We start from the raw sequence: 16919 nt of genomic DNA, 5'->3' as shown, positions 1-16919 counted from the left end.
AGAAAGTGCAGTATGTAGAAATATTGCATACTACCCAAAATAACCTCATACCTGAACATCATCTACACACAAGAACAGGAGAACTCAACTCAAGAGTCCAATGGAGGTATCAGTGTTCCAGTGCTGATAAAATGCTAGTGACACCGCGCTGCAGTAATCCACTGAATTGCGTCATTTTCAAAGAGACTATTTAGCTAAAATTACATCCTCACTTTGTAACGTCGCTCCTAATTATCTCTTTCAGTATTGTTCCAAGGATTGAGAGTATCTATGCAGGCTGTTTTGCCCCTCTCCACTAGGTGGTTATTCTGGTGTTATTGCAAATTTGGATATTGTCAGTTAGCATTCTCTACCACTAATAAATATTGGCATATTGCATTCCTGGGTTACCATATGATCTGCATATTCGTGTAGGCAAACAATTTTCACTTCATGAGGTAATTCCACAGATTGTTAACTAAGAAAGAAGAGCCACTTCACACCTCACAGTTGTCATTTGTATTATCTCTTGCTCACATCCAAAGAATGCACCAAATAATACTACATGATGGCCTTGAGCAAGAATAAAACACAAATTGAAACTTTGGAGGTTGTGTCTATCTCATGATAGACTGAACAAATGCCACAACTGAGACTACTCTTACACAGGCAGAGGACTTTGTCCTGGTTCTCCATCAGATGGTTGATTGCTTGAATCAGTTGCAACCGAAGGAATTTTGCAGACATCCCACCCACTTTTCCCACTTCTCCTTCACTAACCTTGCCACTTCGTCAAATGACAATAAGACATGAATGACGATGTAGATGATCACGGCAATGACAAGTGCAAAAATGTACGCAGATGTCTTAAACTTCCTGCAGCTGCCCGCAGCATATGCCCCAAGTAAACCAAGCAATCCCAATACCGTTGCCGTTTTCATAACAAGAAGAGATCTCTTGTACTTGCTTATTGTGTTGTTCAGTAGGAGGCTGACCATGACCATTGAGGCCATGAATGCTGTGGCGTTGCAGTAGAAGAATACCTTGTACCGTGTTAAGTTGGTATCATGGAGGATTGGGTCACCTGCAAAATGGCCATCCCGGTCATCAGGCCAAACTCCTCCTGGCGGGAGCAGACCAGCTTGGTATGTGACAGTGATTGCAAGAGTCCCAATCATCATTAAATCTTTGCGCCATTTGTGCTCCCGTGTGCTTCTCTTACGATCCGTAGATGTATCTTGGTGCTCTAAAATTTTATAGCTGGCCATTTGTCCTTTGAACATCCACACCATCAGTTTATTCACCTTGTCTTTTGCATATACTAGAACCATGACTTGAATCATGACATAGACAAACACAGCAACAATGACAAGAATGACATAGGCAGATGTTGACACTTTTCTGCAGCTTCCAGCGGCAAAAGCACCCATGAGGCTGATAAGATCAACCAGTACACATGTGCGCAGCGCATAGCACTTCAGACCTCTGTCGCATAGCCTCTTGCTAACAAGCAACAGAATAACGGCCAGGGACGCCATGAAAGCAGTGGCATTGAAGTAGAAGAACACCCTATAACGGTTTCGGAACTCGTCACGAAACACCGAGTTACCTGCTCGGTGGCCGTTGTTGTCAGTCCAAAAGCCACCTGGTGGGCTTATGCCAGTTTGGTATGTGATAGAAGCTGCTAGAATTGCGAGCAACATCAGAAACTTGCGCCTCTTCTGCAAATCTTTTTCTTCAGTAGCAAGTTCAGAAGGACCAAGATTTTGGGAGGATTCTGGTATGGAAGCCTCTATATCCTCTATTAACTTCTTCACTGGTGCCTTGAGAATGCGAGGTACATATATAGTATGAAGTGCCACATAGGCGAAAACCAGGAGCACTAGAATGAACACATAAATGGATGTTGAGAACTTCCTGCTGCTTCCAGCAACATAGGCTCCCATGAGACCAAAGAGAACCACTGCCATCGCTGTTTGCAGTACATTACGCTTCATGGCATGAAGGGTAATCTGCTGACTCTGGAGCAGGATGATGATAACCAAAGAGGCTACGAATGCTGTGGCGTTGCAATAGAAGAATGCCTTGTAGCGCTTGGGACTGATGACCTCCAAAATTGGATCACCAGCAGTATGCTCATCAGTACTATCTGTCCAAAAGCCTCCTGGTGGATTCAGCCCAGCTTGGTAGGTGACTGTGGCAGCAAGGATGCCAAGCAATAGAAGGTATGTGCGCAACTTCTGTAGACCATCCTTAGCAGGATCATCAGTGTTTGAGCTGTTGCTGTTGTTGGATTGAGGCGGTTGGTCACGTTCTGACGGGGTCATGAAGAAATCTTTCAGCTTCTTAAGCAGTTTATCCCACTTCTCTTCCAGACGTGTGATGGTGTTTCCTACACCCCCCGGCTTGGGCACAGCAGGTCCAATAAACTTAATGATGAGGTAGAGAAAGACTGCGCCAACAAGTGCAAAGACATAGATAGATGTATGGACCTCCCTGCAACTTCCGGCAGCATATGCCCCCATAAGCCCAAAGAGGCTAACTAGCACACACATCCGCAGAGCATTTGACTTGACAACATGATCCAACGCTGTTTGACTGAGGAGCATGATGATGATGACGAGTGATCCAGCAAAAGCAGTGGCATTGCAATAGAAGAAGGCCTTGAATCGGCGTGGGTAGTGATCTCGCAGCACCGGGTCACCAGGAATGTGGTTATTGTTATCATCAGACCAGAAGCCACCTGGAGGACTTAGCCCTGCGACATAAGTCACGGTTGCTGCCAGTGTGGCAAGAACCAGCAAGGAGCTGCGATTTCTTTCAAGATGTTCCACTTCTTCCTCTCTCTTCTTGTCTGCAGCCTCTTTCTCCTTTTTCTTCTTCTCTTCTTCTTCTTCTGCTGCTGCTGCTGCAAGAACCTGCTCGGAGCTGCCATTTCTTTCAGGTTCTTCTATGTTAATTGAATTCACTCCATCATCGGCTACCCTCTCTGCATTTGAAGCCTTTTGCTTATCTGGTTTTGATGAATTGAAAATGTGCCCCAGAGTTCCCTTCCAACGTTTCTTGACACCGGATAGAAATTTCCGCAGCCCCTCAGGTGCCAGGTGCTTGAAGAACACCACAGGGAGTGTGACATAGGCGAAGATGGCAAGGAGTAACACCCAGATGTAAACAGAGGCCCTCACCTCCCTGCAGCTCCCAGCGGCGTAGGCCCCCATGAGCCCCAGCAAGCCCAGGATCATGGCGAACTGAAGCGCGCGGAGCCAGACCGGATTCCGGCTCACCTTCCTCACCAGGAGCAGTATGAGCACCATGAGCGAGGCCCCGAACGCCGTCGTGTTGCAGTAGAAGAAGACGTGGTACCGCCTGGGGTAGCTGGACCTCATCACGATGTCGCTGGCGACGCGGCCCTTGTTGCTCTCCTGCCAGACGCCGCCCGGCGGGGCCAGCCCCGCCTGGAACGTGATGGCCGCCACAAGGATGGCCATCAGCACCAGGTACTTCCTCAGCTTCCACACGAGCTCGGCCTCGTCGGCGCCGGCTGGCTGCTGCTGCGGCGGCTCGACGGGAGCGTTGCCGGCAGCTGCAGGGGCATGGCCATTGCCGTTCTGCTCCCCGGAATCCGCCATGGGTCTGAGATTCCTCTGCAAATCTCTGGCTTCTCTCTAAAGATTGTAGCTCATGTGGGTTTGCAAGATTGAGGTGAACTAGTAAACGGCGCTGGTCTTTGTCGAGTGTTCCACAGTTCCACTGCACAGGAAGGGGGGAGTGGGCAAGATGAAGAAATATCCCCATGGCCGAAAACGTGGACCGTTTCAAATGGCCGAAGCTTCGCCGTTGTAGCCATAAAAGCGCAGCACTCTTTTTTCTGCAGTCCACCCCTAGTCCGTCCTAGCTTCATACAGCTTCATACAGCATCTTTACTACACTCCTACTCCCTCTGTTCCAAATTACTCGTCGCAGAAATGGATGTATCTAGATTTAGATACATCCATTTCTGCGACGAGTAATTCAAAACGGAGGGAGTACCTAATTGGGAGCGGCAGAAACTTATGTGGGCAAAATGTGTGCTGAGTTCAGATAATCAGATTACAGCATATTTACTACAGAAAAAAGAGCATATTTACTACATCCATGCCTACCGAATTGCAATAGGATAACTTGCAGTAGTACAGTATTGTCAAGCTACTATAACACAACTTGCACAAACGTCCAAGGCAGTTTTCCAGAGCCGGTCGTTATCCCTCGTGTCTTTCCATCTGAATATATTACTATGTTTCTTTTTGAGGGAGCATGTTCCCTCCTGGCTCTTTCCTCTGCCCTTTCTATCTATCTTTTTCATTTTAACTGAACCTCGAGAATATACGAAAAAGTTTTGCGATTCTTGGATTGTGGTGCCTGAAAGTTTATCTACCACCATTTCAATTTCAGGCCTACAGCAGGTGTGTGAAGTGTGTGGGAACACAGACCTGTCTTTGTTCTTTTGATTGACTTGGACCTGAAGACTTGCAGAGGTTTGTTGGGGTGCTCTGTGACTGTGCCTGTGTAGTATCCAGCGAGAATCGCGCTAGATTTACTTTACTTAAGTGCCACGTGCATGGCAAGCTAATATAACGCCATTCAAGTACCAGGCTGCCACAGGGACAGAGATCGGCATGTTTTTAAGTCCGGCCAGGACGACAAGACAGCAAGCTGCGAGCAGATGCGTGCATCGTCGGACCGAAGACTTGCCAATCCCCAAGTCTTCGTGCCTGTCCCCTGGGTCCTAACCCATAACACCAACCGCTTAAGATAGATAATGCAATCCCATTTCCCACTAGTTTCACACAGAGGAGGGGGTGATCTTTTTCTGAACTTCTGCACATTTGATAACTGAAGTACCCATCACAGCGCAAGCGCAATGGAATCGCAAGAAGATAAGAGCAAGCAGGTAGGCACATGCATACCTATCACAGTAGCAGCAGGCGTCTTGGGCACTGCAGCAGCAGTGCAGCTGGGCCGGGCGGCAGGCGTGCACGGCCGCCGCGAGCTGGGCAGGAAGGTCACGTCATCGCCATTTTGCAGGACACCCGGTTCAGGTCCATTACTTATTACTCGCGAGCATTGTTACCTCGAAGGCTCGAACACCTGCCGGGCGGGTCGATGCTGCCGGCGCATTTCGTCGAACACCTGTCGGGCTATGTCGCCGGCGCATTTCGTCGAGCACCCGCCGTGCACTCCTCGCAAGCTCCGGCGTGTGCTCACCCAGTCACCCAGTCACTCCGTCACAGGCTGGCCACCTCCTGCGCCGAGGCGACCCAGCGGCAGCGTCGCCGGTGGGAAACATGCTGCGACTGCGCTGGTGTCGGACAGCGCGATCAGTTACACCATCACCGAGAGAACTCGTAGATCCGTCTTGTGTGTGTACTGTGTAGTCGCCGATCGAGTTGCGGTGGAATACGTCATCGAGGTCGATGTCACGCCCTCGTCTCCGATGACGTTCATCGTGTGATGCGAGACCAGGCAGTCAGCTAGACAACGCGTGATGCAAGAAGAGGGGCTCCGTGAGCCAGGCTTTTTTTTAGGGCATGTCGTCCTCTTCCTCGAACCCTCAAGACCTCGCTGCCAAGGAACATGCCGATTTCCAGGACGTCCAGCAAAATCTCGGCGATCTCGCTGAGGGGAGTAATTGACAAAAAACTACCACATTTCACGTATCCGTCGCACAGAACTATCATATTTTAAAAACTGACTAAAAACTCCAGATTAATACTAATTTTGTGACAAAAAACTACCACTTTCATAAAATGGCCAGTTTAGACAATTTAAACACATTTATAACAGGAGGGGCCCGTTTGTCAGGGCTGACATGGCGGAAATCGTCAACTCCGTTTATTTTGACTGTCATGTTGACTGTGATGACGGGTCAGGCCCACATGTCATTCTTCTTCTTCCTCCTCTTTCCTTGTCTGACATTTTAACAAACACTTCATGTGCTCCCTTACACCACCATCTGGAGCAGCATCCCGTGCGTCGCCGCTCCTCCGCCGTCACATCCACCCAGCCCATCGCCGGAGTGGTCCGTCCATGCCAAAGACCTCCTCCTCCGCGCGAAAGAAGCCGGCTCCGGCGCCCTCAGGCCAGTGCTCACCCGCGCCGCACATGGGCACCTCAGGCCAGTGGTCTGTCCATGGCCAGAAGAAGGCGAGGGCGGGCGGCAGTGGTGCTCCAGCCATGGTGAGTGTCGGTGTCAAAACCGGCGGATCTCGGGTAGGGGGTCCCGAACTGTGCGTCTAGGTCGGATGGTAACAGAAGGCAGGGGACATGATGTTTTACCCAGGTTCGGGCCCTCTTGATGGAGGTAAAACCCTACGTCCTGCTTGATTAATATTGATGATATGGATAGTACAAGAGTAGATCTACCACGAGATCAGAGAGGCTAAACCCTAGAAGCTAGCCTATGGTATGATTATTGTTCGTCCTACGGACTAAAACTCTCCGGTTTATATAGGCACCGGAGAAGGCTAGGGTTACACAGAGTTGGTTACAATGGTAGGAGATCTACATATCTGTATCGCCAAGCTTGCCTTCCACGCCAAGGAAAGTCCCTTCCGGACACGGGACGAAGTCTTCAGTCTTGTATCTTCATACTCCAGGAGTCCGGCCGAAGGTATAGTCCGGCCATCCGGACACCCCCTAATCCAGGACTCCCTCAGTAGCCCCTGAACCAGGCTTCAATGACGAGGAGTCCGGCGCGCAGATTGTCTTCGGCATTGCAAGGCGGGTTCTCCTCCAAATTCCATGTACCTGTTGAATAGTGTCCGGTTTCTTGTAAATGTAGTGCTCCTTGGCTTCTACGCCCAATAATGGCCGTTTTCCACGTGTCAAACGAATACGAAAAGTCAGGGTGTTTTTTATATTTACACCCCTAGCCACGTGAATGAGCCGCCTATTTAAGGGGACGAGGATTTAGATCCAAACCACACCTTCTCCCTTCCACGAGTATTCATTAGAGCGTATCCGACAGAGGTCCATTCTATCATGGCCGGCCGCCGCAGCTCCTCCTCTCGCCCTTCCAGCCCTCAGCCTGGAGATTGGAAGAGGTGCTCCATCCCGCACAGCGAGCTAGTGAAGCTCCAGACCAAGGGATTTCTCCCCCCCCCCCGGCCTACATGGTCCCGGTTCGAGCCGGACTTGCCACCTATAATGGCGGAGAGCAAGCCGAGAGCACCCCCAATCCCTCCAAAGGAGAGCGGGTATGCCTTGCCCCTTACTTAATAAGAGGGCTCGGATTTCCAATTCATCCGTTTCTCCGGGGGCTTCTGGAGTTCTATGGCCTCCAGCTGCACAACCTCACGCCTGCCTCCATATTGCATATCGCGGGCTTCGTAGCCCTTTGCGAGCTGTTTTTGGGCTGCGAGGCTCATTTCACGCTGTGGAAAAGGCTATTCTGCCTTGTGCCCCGCTCTAAGGAGGGGTCGATATATCAAGTGGGCAGAGCCGAAGTGTGGCGCATCGCCGGGACCGGATATCTATTCGGAACCCCAAAGAAGGCGTCCGAGGACTGGCCTTCGGAATGGTTTTATATAGAAGACGTCCCGCTGCCGGATCATGTCCGGATCGGCCTCCCTGAGTTCGACAGTGCTCCCCTAAAGAAGTGCCTAAGCTGGCGTCCACGGAGCCCTTAGAGGGAAAGTGACAGGGACGTTATTTACCTGATGGGCCGGATAAGATTGTTAGATCATTCCGGACTGACCATGATCGGGGTCATGACCGCATGCATCATGCGAGGGGTGCAGCCGCTTCAGTATAGAGGCCACCCCATGTGGGACTTCAACGGGGAGGACGGCGCCACCCGCTACGGCCGTAAGGGGCCGGATTCGGCTGCCGCTCTAATAAAGACCTTGTCCGCTTTGTACAAGGGAGAAGAGGAGGAATTTCTCCGCGTCAACCCACGGGGTGGATTTTCTATGTACAATCCCCCAAGTTGGGTAAGTGGACACTTTTACTTGCCCATCCGTTTTATATTCCCATTGTTAAATTTTCAGTCTAACGACTTCAACGCAGGAACTGCGCCAGGCTGTTAAAGAAATAAACAGCCCTCCTCCACAACCCGAGGATCCGGGACGGTCCCTCGACCCGGCCTCTCAAGAGGATCCAGACTTATCTGTGGAGCTGATTGATGGAGTGTTTCATCAATTGAGCAAGGACAACGCCTTGGTGGCCATTACAACCGATTATCCAGGGCTACTCCCAGCCTCGCAGGTAACTGAGACCGGAGTCCCAACACTTTGAAAAGGGATCTGTCCTCGCGTGTTTTCGATTGCCGTATGACAATCGCGTTTTGCAGGGAGGTCCTTGAGACAGGAGGCCGAGCCTGCGACGACTAGCCAACGAGGGGCGGCAAGGCCCCGCGAGCTGAAAAGAAGTGCGGTCCGGACTGAGGCACCGGCGCAAAGGTATAGCGCGCCGCCTTATTCCCAGGTGTTATTCCTACGAGGCATATTAACGCTCGTGCTCTCTTCAGGACGAAGAGACCTTGCCGGACTATATCCGGAGAGGCTGCCAATCGCGCCTCCACCAGCCAGGCTCCAAAGTCTGGTCCGGAAGCGGAGGCGAACACGAGGCGCGCACCAGACGCTCCTCCAATGGAGGATGCGGACAGGCTGTCTGCCACCAATTCCGAGGTGGAGAGTGCCATGAACCACAGGCGTCGCCGGACAGTTCTTCGCGACGCTTGTTTCTCCCAAGAGGCATTGGATGCCTTCAATTCGGGAGACGCGTACCTCTGTGCCGCTCAAAATGGTCTAGCCAGAGCCACGGAGCAGTATGTGAAAGACATACGGGTAAGAAAATTTTGGTAATTATATATATGTACCAGTAGCCCCCGAGACTTGAAGCAGTTAGAATAACTGATTTAAGGATCATCTGTTATGCAGGTTCTTGCAGAAAAGAATACCCTGCTGTCCCAGGAGCTGGAAGAGTGCAAAGCCCAACTTGAGGCCACAGTAGCCGCGGCAGGGGAGCCCAAGGAGACCCCCTCTGGTAATATACGCTTCGAAAGATAAGTATTTTGCGAGGTGCGGCGTGGGTGCAAATCTGACAAATGAAATTGCAGATTGCGCCGGATTAAATCCGGAAGTGCAACAACTCCGACGCCAGCTGAAGGCTGGTGAGAGCGTGCTGACAAAGGTGAGGCGGGAGAAGAACGATCTCTAAGATGCCAACACCAAGCTGGGCGTTGAACTGAAGGACGTTCGAGCCCAGCTGTTGGACTCCGTGAAGGAGAATCAGCGGCTTCGACGCGGCATATATAGTAAGTGCTTAAACGAACTTTGAAAAAAGAGTTCGGCAAGGAAGTCGACTAACAGAGTAACGTCTGTAGGTATGCTAACAGGTCGTCGTGCAGAGGAAATGCCCGCTTCTATGGGTGACCTTCTTCCCGAGCTCTCACAACTGCATGAGCGAGTTCGGAAGGTGATGCAAGGCGTCGCCCAGGCCTTGTGGCCATCCGTCTCCATGCCCGAAGGCCTTGGAGAGCTTGTAGAGAAGCTGAAGGGAGCGCGGCGGCGCTTCCGATTGTGGAAGATGTCGGCCTGCCGTCAAGGCGCCAGGGAGGCCTGGGCCATGGTGAAGACGCGGTACACGAAGGCTGATCCAAACCACATGGACGAGGTCGGACCCATAGGGCCCGATGGGAAGGAGATCCCTGTGAGCTTAGTATACGGCCAAGTAGAGTTGGCCGCAAAGTATTCCCAACAGGACTGTAAACTAGACAGCCTGTTAGATGGTATTGAAGAGGAATACAATCAGTCAGATTGACTATGTAATTTTAATTGACATGTGTAATGCCTTCTAGCCGGATTGTAGATCGTTTCTCATGGCCGACCTTTTCGCTTCAACCTCGGGACCTGACGGTCCGGAGTGTGTCCGAATACCCTCACGGTTATATAAGAACCGGGGTATGCATGGAGACCAGGCGTAGGGGTCATTAGTGCTTGAACAGACAAGTGCCCAACTAGGTATGTTATATTACATGGTTAGTAAGAAACATCTTCTAGGGAGAATAGTTCCGTTAGGGGTTCCTTTCCCTGGGAGGCATGCCCTAAAGTGCATGTCCATTCTGCGAAAAGAGGCGCAGGAAAAACATCTGGGGGCGTATAGATAATAAAAAAAGATCATCTTTAGTTCACCGACCGAATATTCCCTTAAGAACGCTAGCTTTCGGCTTCACCTAGTCTGAGGTACACATCCGGCTGACCCGGCAGTAACAATCGCAGAGGTGCTCCCTTTACCACCTAGCCGAACAATCGAGAACGTAGGGGTAAGCACAGGAGCCAGGCAACCCAGCTTGGCCAAAACTTAAGTCATATCGATGCATATCATGGCGAATAAAAGGTACATGCGGAAGTGTGACACATGTGTTGGACATGAAGCCCGTATAAATAAGCTTCTGTTTAAAGAAGCCCCCATGTTTAATGAGCGCGGATAGCGCGTCATTTTATGAGCCTTTAAAGGCTATAAGAGAAAGAGAGAGGAGAAGGAGAGAAATGTAAGACAGAAAGTATGTAAAAAATGGACAGAGGTAGGAGACGAACACAGAGTCCGGCGCTAGGCATAGAATCTTCGTAGACGGGCTGCGTTCCATGGGTTCGGCTCGAGTCGGTTATCCGATGCATCTCGCAGGCGGTACGCTCCACCAGTCAGGACTTGGTCAATTATGAAGGAACCTTCCCACTTGGGCTTGAGTTTGTCCTTTTTCTTGTCCGACAGGCGTAGAACTAATTCGCCAACGTCGTAATTTTTGGCCCCTACTTCTCTGCTTTGGTATCTTTGAGCCTGCTGTTGATAGAATGCGGAACGGGCTTTTGCCACGTCTCGCTCTTCCTCCAAGGCGTCCAAACTGCCCTGCCAATCGAGCCCGGCTTCCCTTTCTTCGTACATGCGCACTCGACGTGAGTCATGAATTATGTCGCAGGGCAAAACTGCCTCTGCGCCGTACACCATGAAGAATGGTGTGTATCTGGTGGTGCGATTCAGTGTGGTCCGCAGCCCCCAGAGTACGGAGTCGAGCTCCTCTACCCAGTGCGTATTAGATTCCTTAAGGGACCGCACTAATCTGGGTTTGATGCCGCTCATGATAAGACCATTTGCACGTTCGACCTGGCCGTTGGTTTGTGGGTGATAGGCGGAAGCATAATCGAGCTTGATGCCCATGTTTTTGCACCAGAGTTTTACCTCATCGGCCGTAAAGTTCGTGCCGTTATCAGTGATGATGTTGTGGGGGACGCTGTAACGGTGTACAACCCCGGATATAAAGTCTATCACCGGTCCGGATTCGGCCGCCTTAACAGGCTTGGCCTCTATCCATTTGGTGAACTTATCCACCATGACCAGTAAGTATTTTTTCTTGTGGGTTCCGCCTTTAAGTGGTCCAACCATGTCAAGCCCCCAGACCACGAAGGGCCAAGTGATGGGGATAGTTTGGAGGGCGGTGGGTGGCATATGGCTTTGGTTTGCAAAAAGCTGGCAACCGAAGCATCGTTGGACTAAGTCCTGGGCGTCTGCCTGGGCCGTCGGCCAATAAAAGCCTGCACGGAAGGCCTTGCTTACAAGGGACCGAGCTGCAGCGTGATGTCCGCCGAGTCCGGCATGAATTTCAGCCAGGAGGTTCCGCCCTTCCTCTTTGGAGATGCACCTTTGAAGGACTCCGGTAGTGCTTTTCTTATAAAGCTCTCCCTCATGGACTTTATAGACTTTAGATCGCCGCACTATGCAGCGTGCCTCATTTTGGTCCTCAGGGAGTTCCTGCCTGGTAAGGTAGGCGAGGAATGGTTCTATCCACGGGGCGATGACGGCCATTATTACGTGGGCTGAAGGTGTTATTTCATTGGCAGAGCCTCCAATTGCGTCAGAGTGTTCAGTGTCGGGCAGTGCGGTTGGGTCCGGGCTGCTATTGCCAGGTTCCCCTTCCCATACTACGGACGGCTTGAATAGCCTTTCCAAGAAGATGTTGGGGGGGACTACATCGCGTTTTGCGTTGATGCGTGCCAGGACATCTGCCGCCTGATTATTTTCCCGGGCTATATGGTGAAATTCGAGCCCTTCGAATCGAGCTGACATTTTTAGGACGGCGTTGTGATAAGCTGCCATTTTTGGATCCTTGGCATCAAAGTCTCCATTTATTTGGGATATTGCGAGGTTCGAGTCCCCGCGCACCTCTAGGCATTGAATGCCCATGGATACTGCCATCCGGAGACCATGTAAAAGGGCCTCATATTCGGCTGCGTTGTTGGAGTCGGTGTACATTATCTGGAGTACATATTGAACTGTGTCTTCTATGGGGGACGTCAAAATGACGCCAGCCCCTAGACCGGCCAACATTTTGGAGCCGTTGAAGTGCATTACCCAGTTTGAATATGTGCCGTACTCTTTAGGGAGTTCGGCCTCCGTCCATTCTGCGACGAAGTCGGCCAAAACTTTCGACTTGATAGCTCGCCGTGGCTTGTAAGTTATGTCAAACGGGAGGATCTCAATGGCCCATTTTGCAATCCGGCCCATCACGTCGCGGTTGTTTATAATATCGTTAAGTGGCACTTCCGAGGCTACTATTATTGAACACTCTTGAAAGTAGTGTCGCAGCTTCCGGGATGCCATAAATACCGCGTACGCAATCTTTTGATAATGCGGGTACCGTGACTTGCACGGAGTAAGGACAGTGGACACATAATAGACCGGCTTTTGAAGGGGGAATTTGTGTCCGTCCGTTTCTCGTTCGACGACGAGCACTGCGCTTACGACCTGATGGGTTGCTGCAATGTATAATAGCATCGGTTCGCCAATGTTTGGCGCGGCCAGGACTGGGTTTGTTGCCAAGATGGCTTTTATTTTGTCGAGTCTGGCCGTGGCTGCATCCGTCCACTCGAAGTGTTTGGTGCGCCGAAGGAGGCGGTAAAGGGGTAGGGCCTTTTCTGCTAAGCGGGAGATAAAGCGGCTTAGAGCCGCCATGCATCCGGTTAATTTTTGTTTTTGTTTGAGGTCCTTCGGGATATCCAATTGTGACAGAGCTCGGATCTTGGCTGGATTTGCTTCAATTCCTCTACCGGGTACAATGAAGCCCAAGAGCTTTCCGGCTGGAACACCGAAAACGCATTTTTCCGGGTTGAGCTTGATGTCGTATGTTTGGAGGTTATCGAATGTTAGCCTCAAGTCGTCTACTAGAGATTCGACATGTCTTGTTTTAACGACCACATCATCTACGTATGCCTCCACTGTTTTGCCGATCTGGTTTGCCAGACATGTCTGAATCATGCGCTGATATGTTGCGCCGGCGTTTTTGAGCCCGAAGGGCATTGTGTTGAAGCAGAATGGGCCGTATGGTGTGATGAATGCCGTCGCGGCTTGGTCTGACTCTGCCATCTTTATTTGATGGTAGCCAGAGTATGCATCGAGGAAACACAACGAATCGTGTCCTGCAGTAGCGTCGATAATTTGATCGATGCGGGGGAGAGGGAAGGGATCCTTTGGGCAAGCCTTGTTAAGGTCTTTGAAATCAACGCACATGCGCCAGGATTTGTCCTTCTTTGGTACCATCACCAGGTTTGCTAGCCAGTTCGGATGTTTGATATCTTTGATGAATCCGGCCTCCAATAGCTTGGCTAGTTCCTCTCCCATGGCCTGTCTCTTAGATTCGGGAAAACGCCGAAGAGCCTGTTTGACTGGCTTGAATCCTTTTAGGATATTTAAGCTGTGTTCGGCCAGCCCGCGTGGGATTCCTGGCATGTCTGAAGGGTGCCAGGCGAAAATGTCCCACTTCTCTCGTAGGAACTCTCACAGTGCGGCGTATACATCAGGGTGTAATTGTGCCCCGATGGAAGCTGTTTTATTGGGGTCCGTTGGATGGACCTGGAATTTGACTATTTCATCCGCCGGTTTAAAGGAGGTGGACTTGGATCTTTTATCGAGTATCACATCGTCCCTATTCACCATGGAGCGCAGCGCAGTCAGTTCCTCAGCCGCTAGGGCTTTGGATAGCGCCTCGAGGGCCAGTGCGGCTGTCTTGTTTTTAGGCGCGGAGTGCTATGTCCGGATCACTAACGAGAGTGATGATTCCGTTAGGCTCGGGCATCTTGAGCTTCATGTACCCGTAATGGGGTATTGCTTGGAAGACTGTAAACGCTTCCCGCCCTAGCAGAGCTTGATATCCGCTACTGAACGGGGCCACCTGGAACGTGACCTCTTCGGACCTGTAATTATCCGGCGTGCCGAACACCACATCTAGTGTGATTTTTCCTGTACAACGCGCTTCCCGACTGGGGATTATTCCTCTAAAGGTTGTGCTGCTTTGCTCAATGCGGTTCCAGTCTATTTCCATTTTTGAAGGGTTTCCTCATAAATGAGGTTCAATCCGCCGCCGCCATCCATGAGTACCTTGGTAAGACGAAAGCCATCCACTATTGGACTGAGGACCAATGCGGCTAGTGCTCGGGCTGTTCGGAATTTAGGTTCGTCACTGGCGGTAAAAGTAATAGCCGTGTCACTCCATGGGTTTATTGTTGCTACTTGGTAGACTTCGGCAAGGCCGCGGAGTGTTCTTTTTCGCATATTATTTGTTGCCAAAGTCTCGACGACTGTTAATACCGTACTAGTTTCTTTGGGGTGGTGTCGGTGTCAAAACCGGCGGATCTTGGGTAGGGGGTCCCGAACTGTGCATCTAGGTCGGATGGTAACAGGAGGCAGGGGACACGATGTTTTACCCAGGTTCGGGCCCTCTTGATGGAGGTAAAACCCTACGTCCTGCTTGATTAATATTGATGATATGGGTAGTACAAGAGTAGATCTACCACGAGATCAGAGAGGCTAAACCCTAGAAGCTAGCCTATGATATGATTGTTGTTCGTCCTACGGACTAAAACTCTCCGGTTTATATAGACACCGGAGAGGGCTAGGGTCACACAGAGTCGGTTACAATGGTAGGAGATCTACATATCCGTATCGCCAAGCTTGCCTTCCACGCCAAGGAAAGTCCCTTCCGGACACTGGACGAAGTCTTCAATCTTGTATCTTCATAGTCCAGGAGTCCGGCCGAAGGTATAGTACGGCCATCCGGACACCCCCTAATCCAGGACTCCCTCAGTAGCCCCTGAGCCAGGCTTCAATGACGACGAGTCCGGCGCGCAGATTGTCTTCGGCATTGCAAGGCGGGTTCCTCCTCCAAGTACTTCATAGAAGATTTTGAACACAAAGGTAGTGTCCGGCTCTGCAAAATAAGTTTCCACATATTGCCATAGAGAGAATAATATTTACACAAATCTAATCTGCTGACGTATTCCGTAGCGTGACATCACACCACGGCCAAGTCTTTATTCGAATCGTTTTATTGTCCCACCTCATCGCGTTTAGCGAGGCGGTTTCCTCGGCACGTCTTGTTAAAGCAGAGATCGTGTCCCCTTATTCCGGGATTCTCATCAATACGGGTGTGGGTAACCCAACCGCGCCATTGACTATGGTGCTTGGGAGATAAGCGAGTTTTACCAGGCTGGTGGGGGCGCATAGTCGCGTCCGCCCATATAAGGGGATAAGGATCAACCTTTTCATCCACGCCTTCTTCCTCCTTTGCCTATCCATTTCCGCGCACTCGAGCTCCAGCGCCCAAGTCCGCACACCCCACCTCAACCTTCTCCAGCCATGTCCGGAGCGGGAGGCAAGTGGATGGTCTCCTCCGTCACGGAGGGACACATCAAAAAACTGAGGAAGGCCGGATACTTGTCTAACGACATTGCGCACCGGCTTCCCGAAGAGGGGCAGCTCATCCCCACCCCCAGGCCCCATGAGAGGATGGTGTTCCTCCCCCGTTTCCTCCGCGGACTGGGCTGCCCTCTCCACCCATTTTTCCGGGGGCTCATGTTCTACTATGGCCTGGATTTCCATGATCTGGCCCCGAACTTTGTCCTCAATATATCGGCGTTTATCGTCGTGTGCGAGGCTTTCTTCTGCATCCGCCCCCATTTCGGCCTATGGCTCAAGACTTTCAATGTCAAGCCGAAGGTGGTGCGCAGCACTCAGCGGAGTGCGGAGGCGCCATGGTGGGCAAGATGCCCAACGTCCTATGGCCCGAGGGCTCCTTCGTGGAGTCCCTAAAGGGGTGGCAATCGGGGTGGTTTTACATCACCGAGCCGCGCGACCCTGAATGGGTCGCATCCCCCGAGTTCTGATCCGGACCCCCTACGCAGCTCACCTCCTGGAAAGAGACGGGCCTGTCGTGGGGTAAAGAAGGAGAGCTGACCGGACTCCAAACATGCGTCCAAACCCTGGTGGACAAGAAGCTCAAACTTGTCAACATAGTCCAGGTTATGCTCATCCGCCGGATCCTCCCGTGTTAACAACGGGATTTCAACCTGTGGGAGTTCGACCCGGCGCAGCACCGAACTCTAAGCAGGCTCTTCGACACAATGTACGAAGATGCCTGGAAGGTGCTTTTCAAGGGCGCCGAGGCCCCCGCATCCGCTACCGAGGATCGCGGATTCAGCATGCAGCGTCGCGCTCGTGCGGTAAGCTGTACTTACCTTTTACAGGGTATTAGTTTTTCATAGTTTGACTCCATGCAGGATCTTAAGCTCCCTTACCTTTGACAGGATTGGCAGGAGACGTCCGGACAGATCAACTGTCCGGCTCCTTTGCCCGAAGGCCCAGCGGACGCTCGCTTGGCGAAGCTGCTGGTTCCGGCACCCTATGTGGTGCCGGAGAAGAAGGCCAAGAAGAAGGCCACGGGGACTCGGAAGAGTGCCCGGTGCCTGGGGGTGTCGGATTCATCATCCGACGACTCCAAGACGCACTCCTCCCGTGAAGACGAGGAGGAGGAAGAAGAGACCTCTCCCCCTCCAGCGGGGGGAGAGAAGAAAAGGAAGGCTGCCCCAACTGGGGAGGCCGAAGGGTCCAAGAAGGGGAAAACCCTTCCTCCG

The 16919-nt window shown here is 51.5% G+C and overlaps 1 protein-coding gene across 1 annotated transcript; it reads right to left on the bottom strand.

Moving 5' to 3' along the window:
- Positions 1–428: 428 nt before the first annotated feature.
- LOC119333423 lies at positions 429–3843 on the bottom strand. The gene has a single exon (XM_037606320.1). It carries the CDS (start codon positions 3606–3608, stop codon positions 696–698), a length of 2913 nt encoding a protein of 970 aa, XP_037462217.1. The 5' UTR covers positions 3609–3843; the 3' UTR covers positions 429–695.
- Positions 3844–16919: the final 13076 nt, after the last annotated feature.

Source organism: Triticum dicoccoides, chromosome 7A (assembly GCF_002162155.2).
Source record: "Triticum dicoccoides isolate Atlit2015 ecotype Zavitan chromosome 7A, WEW_v2.0, whole genome shotgun sequence".
Lineage (NCBI taxonomy): Eukaryota > Viridiplantae > Streptophyta > Magnoliopsida > Poales > Poaceae > Triticum > Triticum dicoccoides.
The sequence above is the reverse complement of the archived record's forward strand: the minus strand, read 5'-3'. Positions and strand labels throughout refer to the sequence as shown.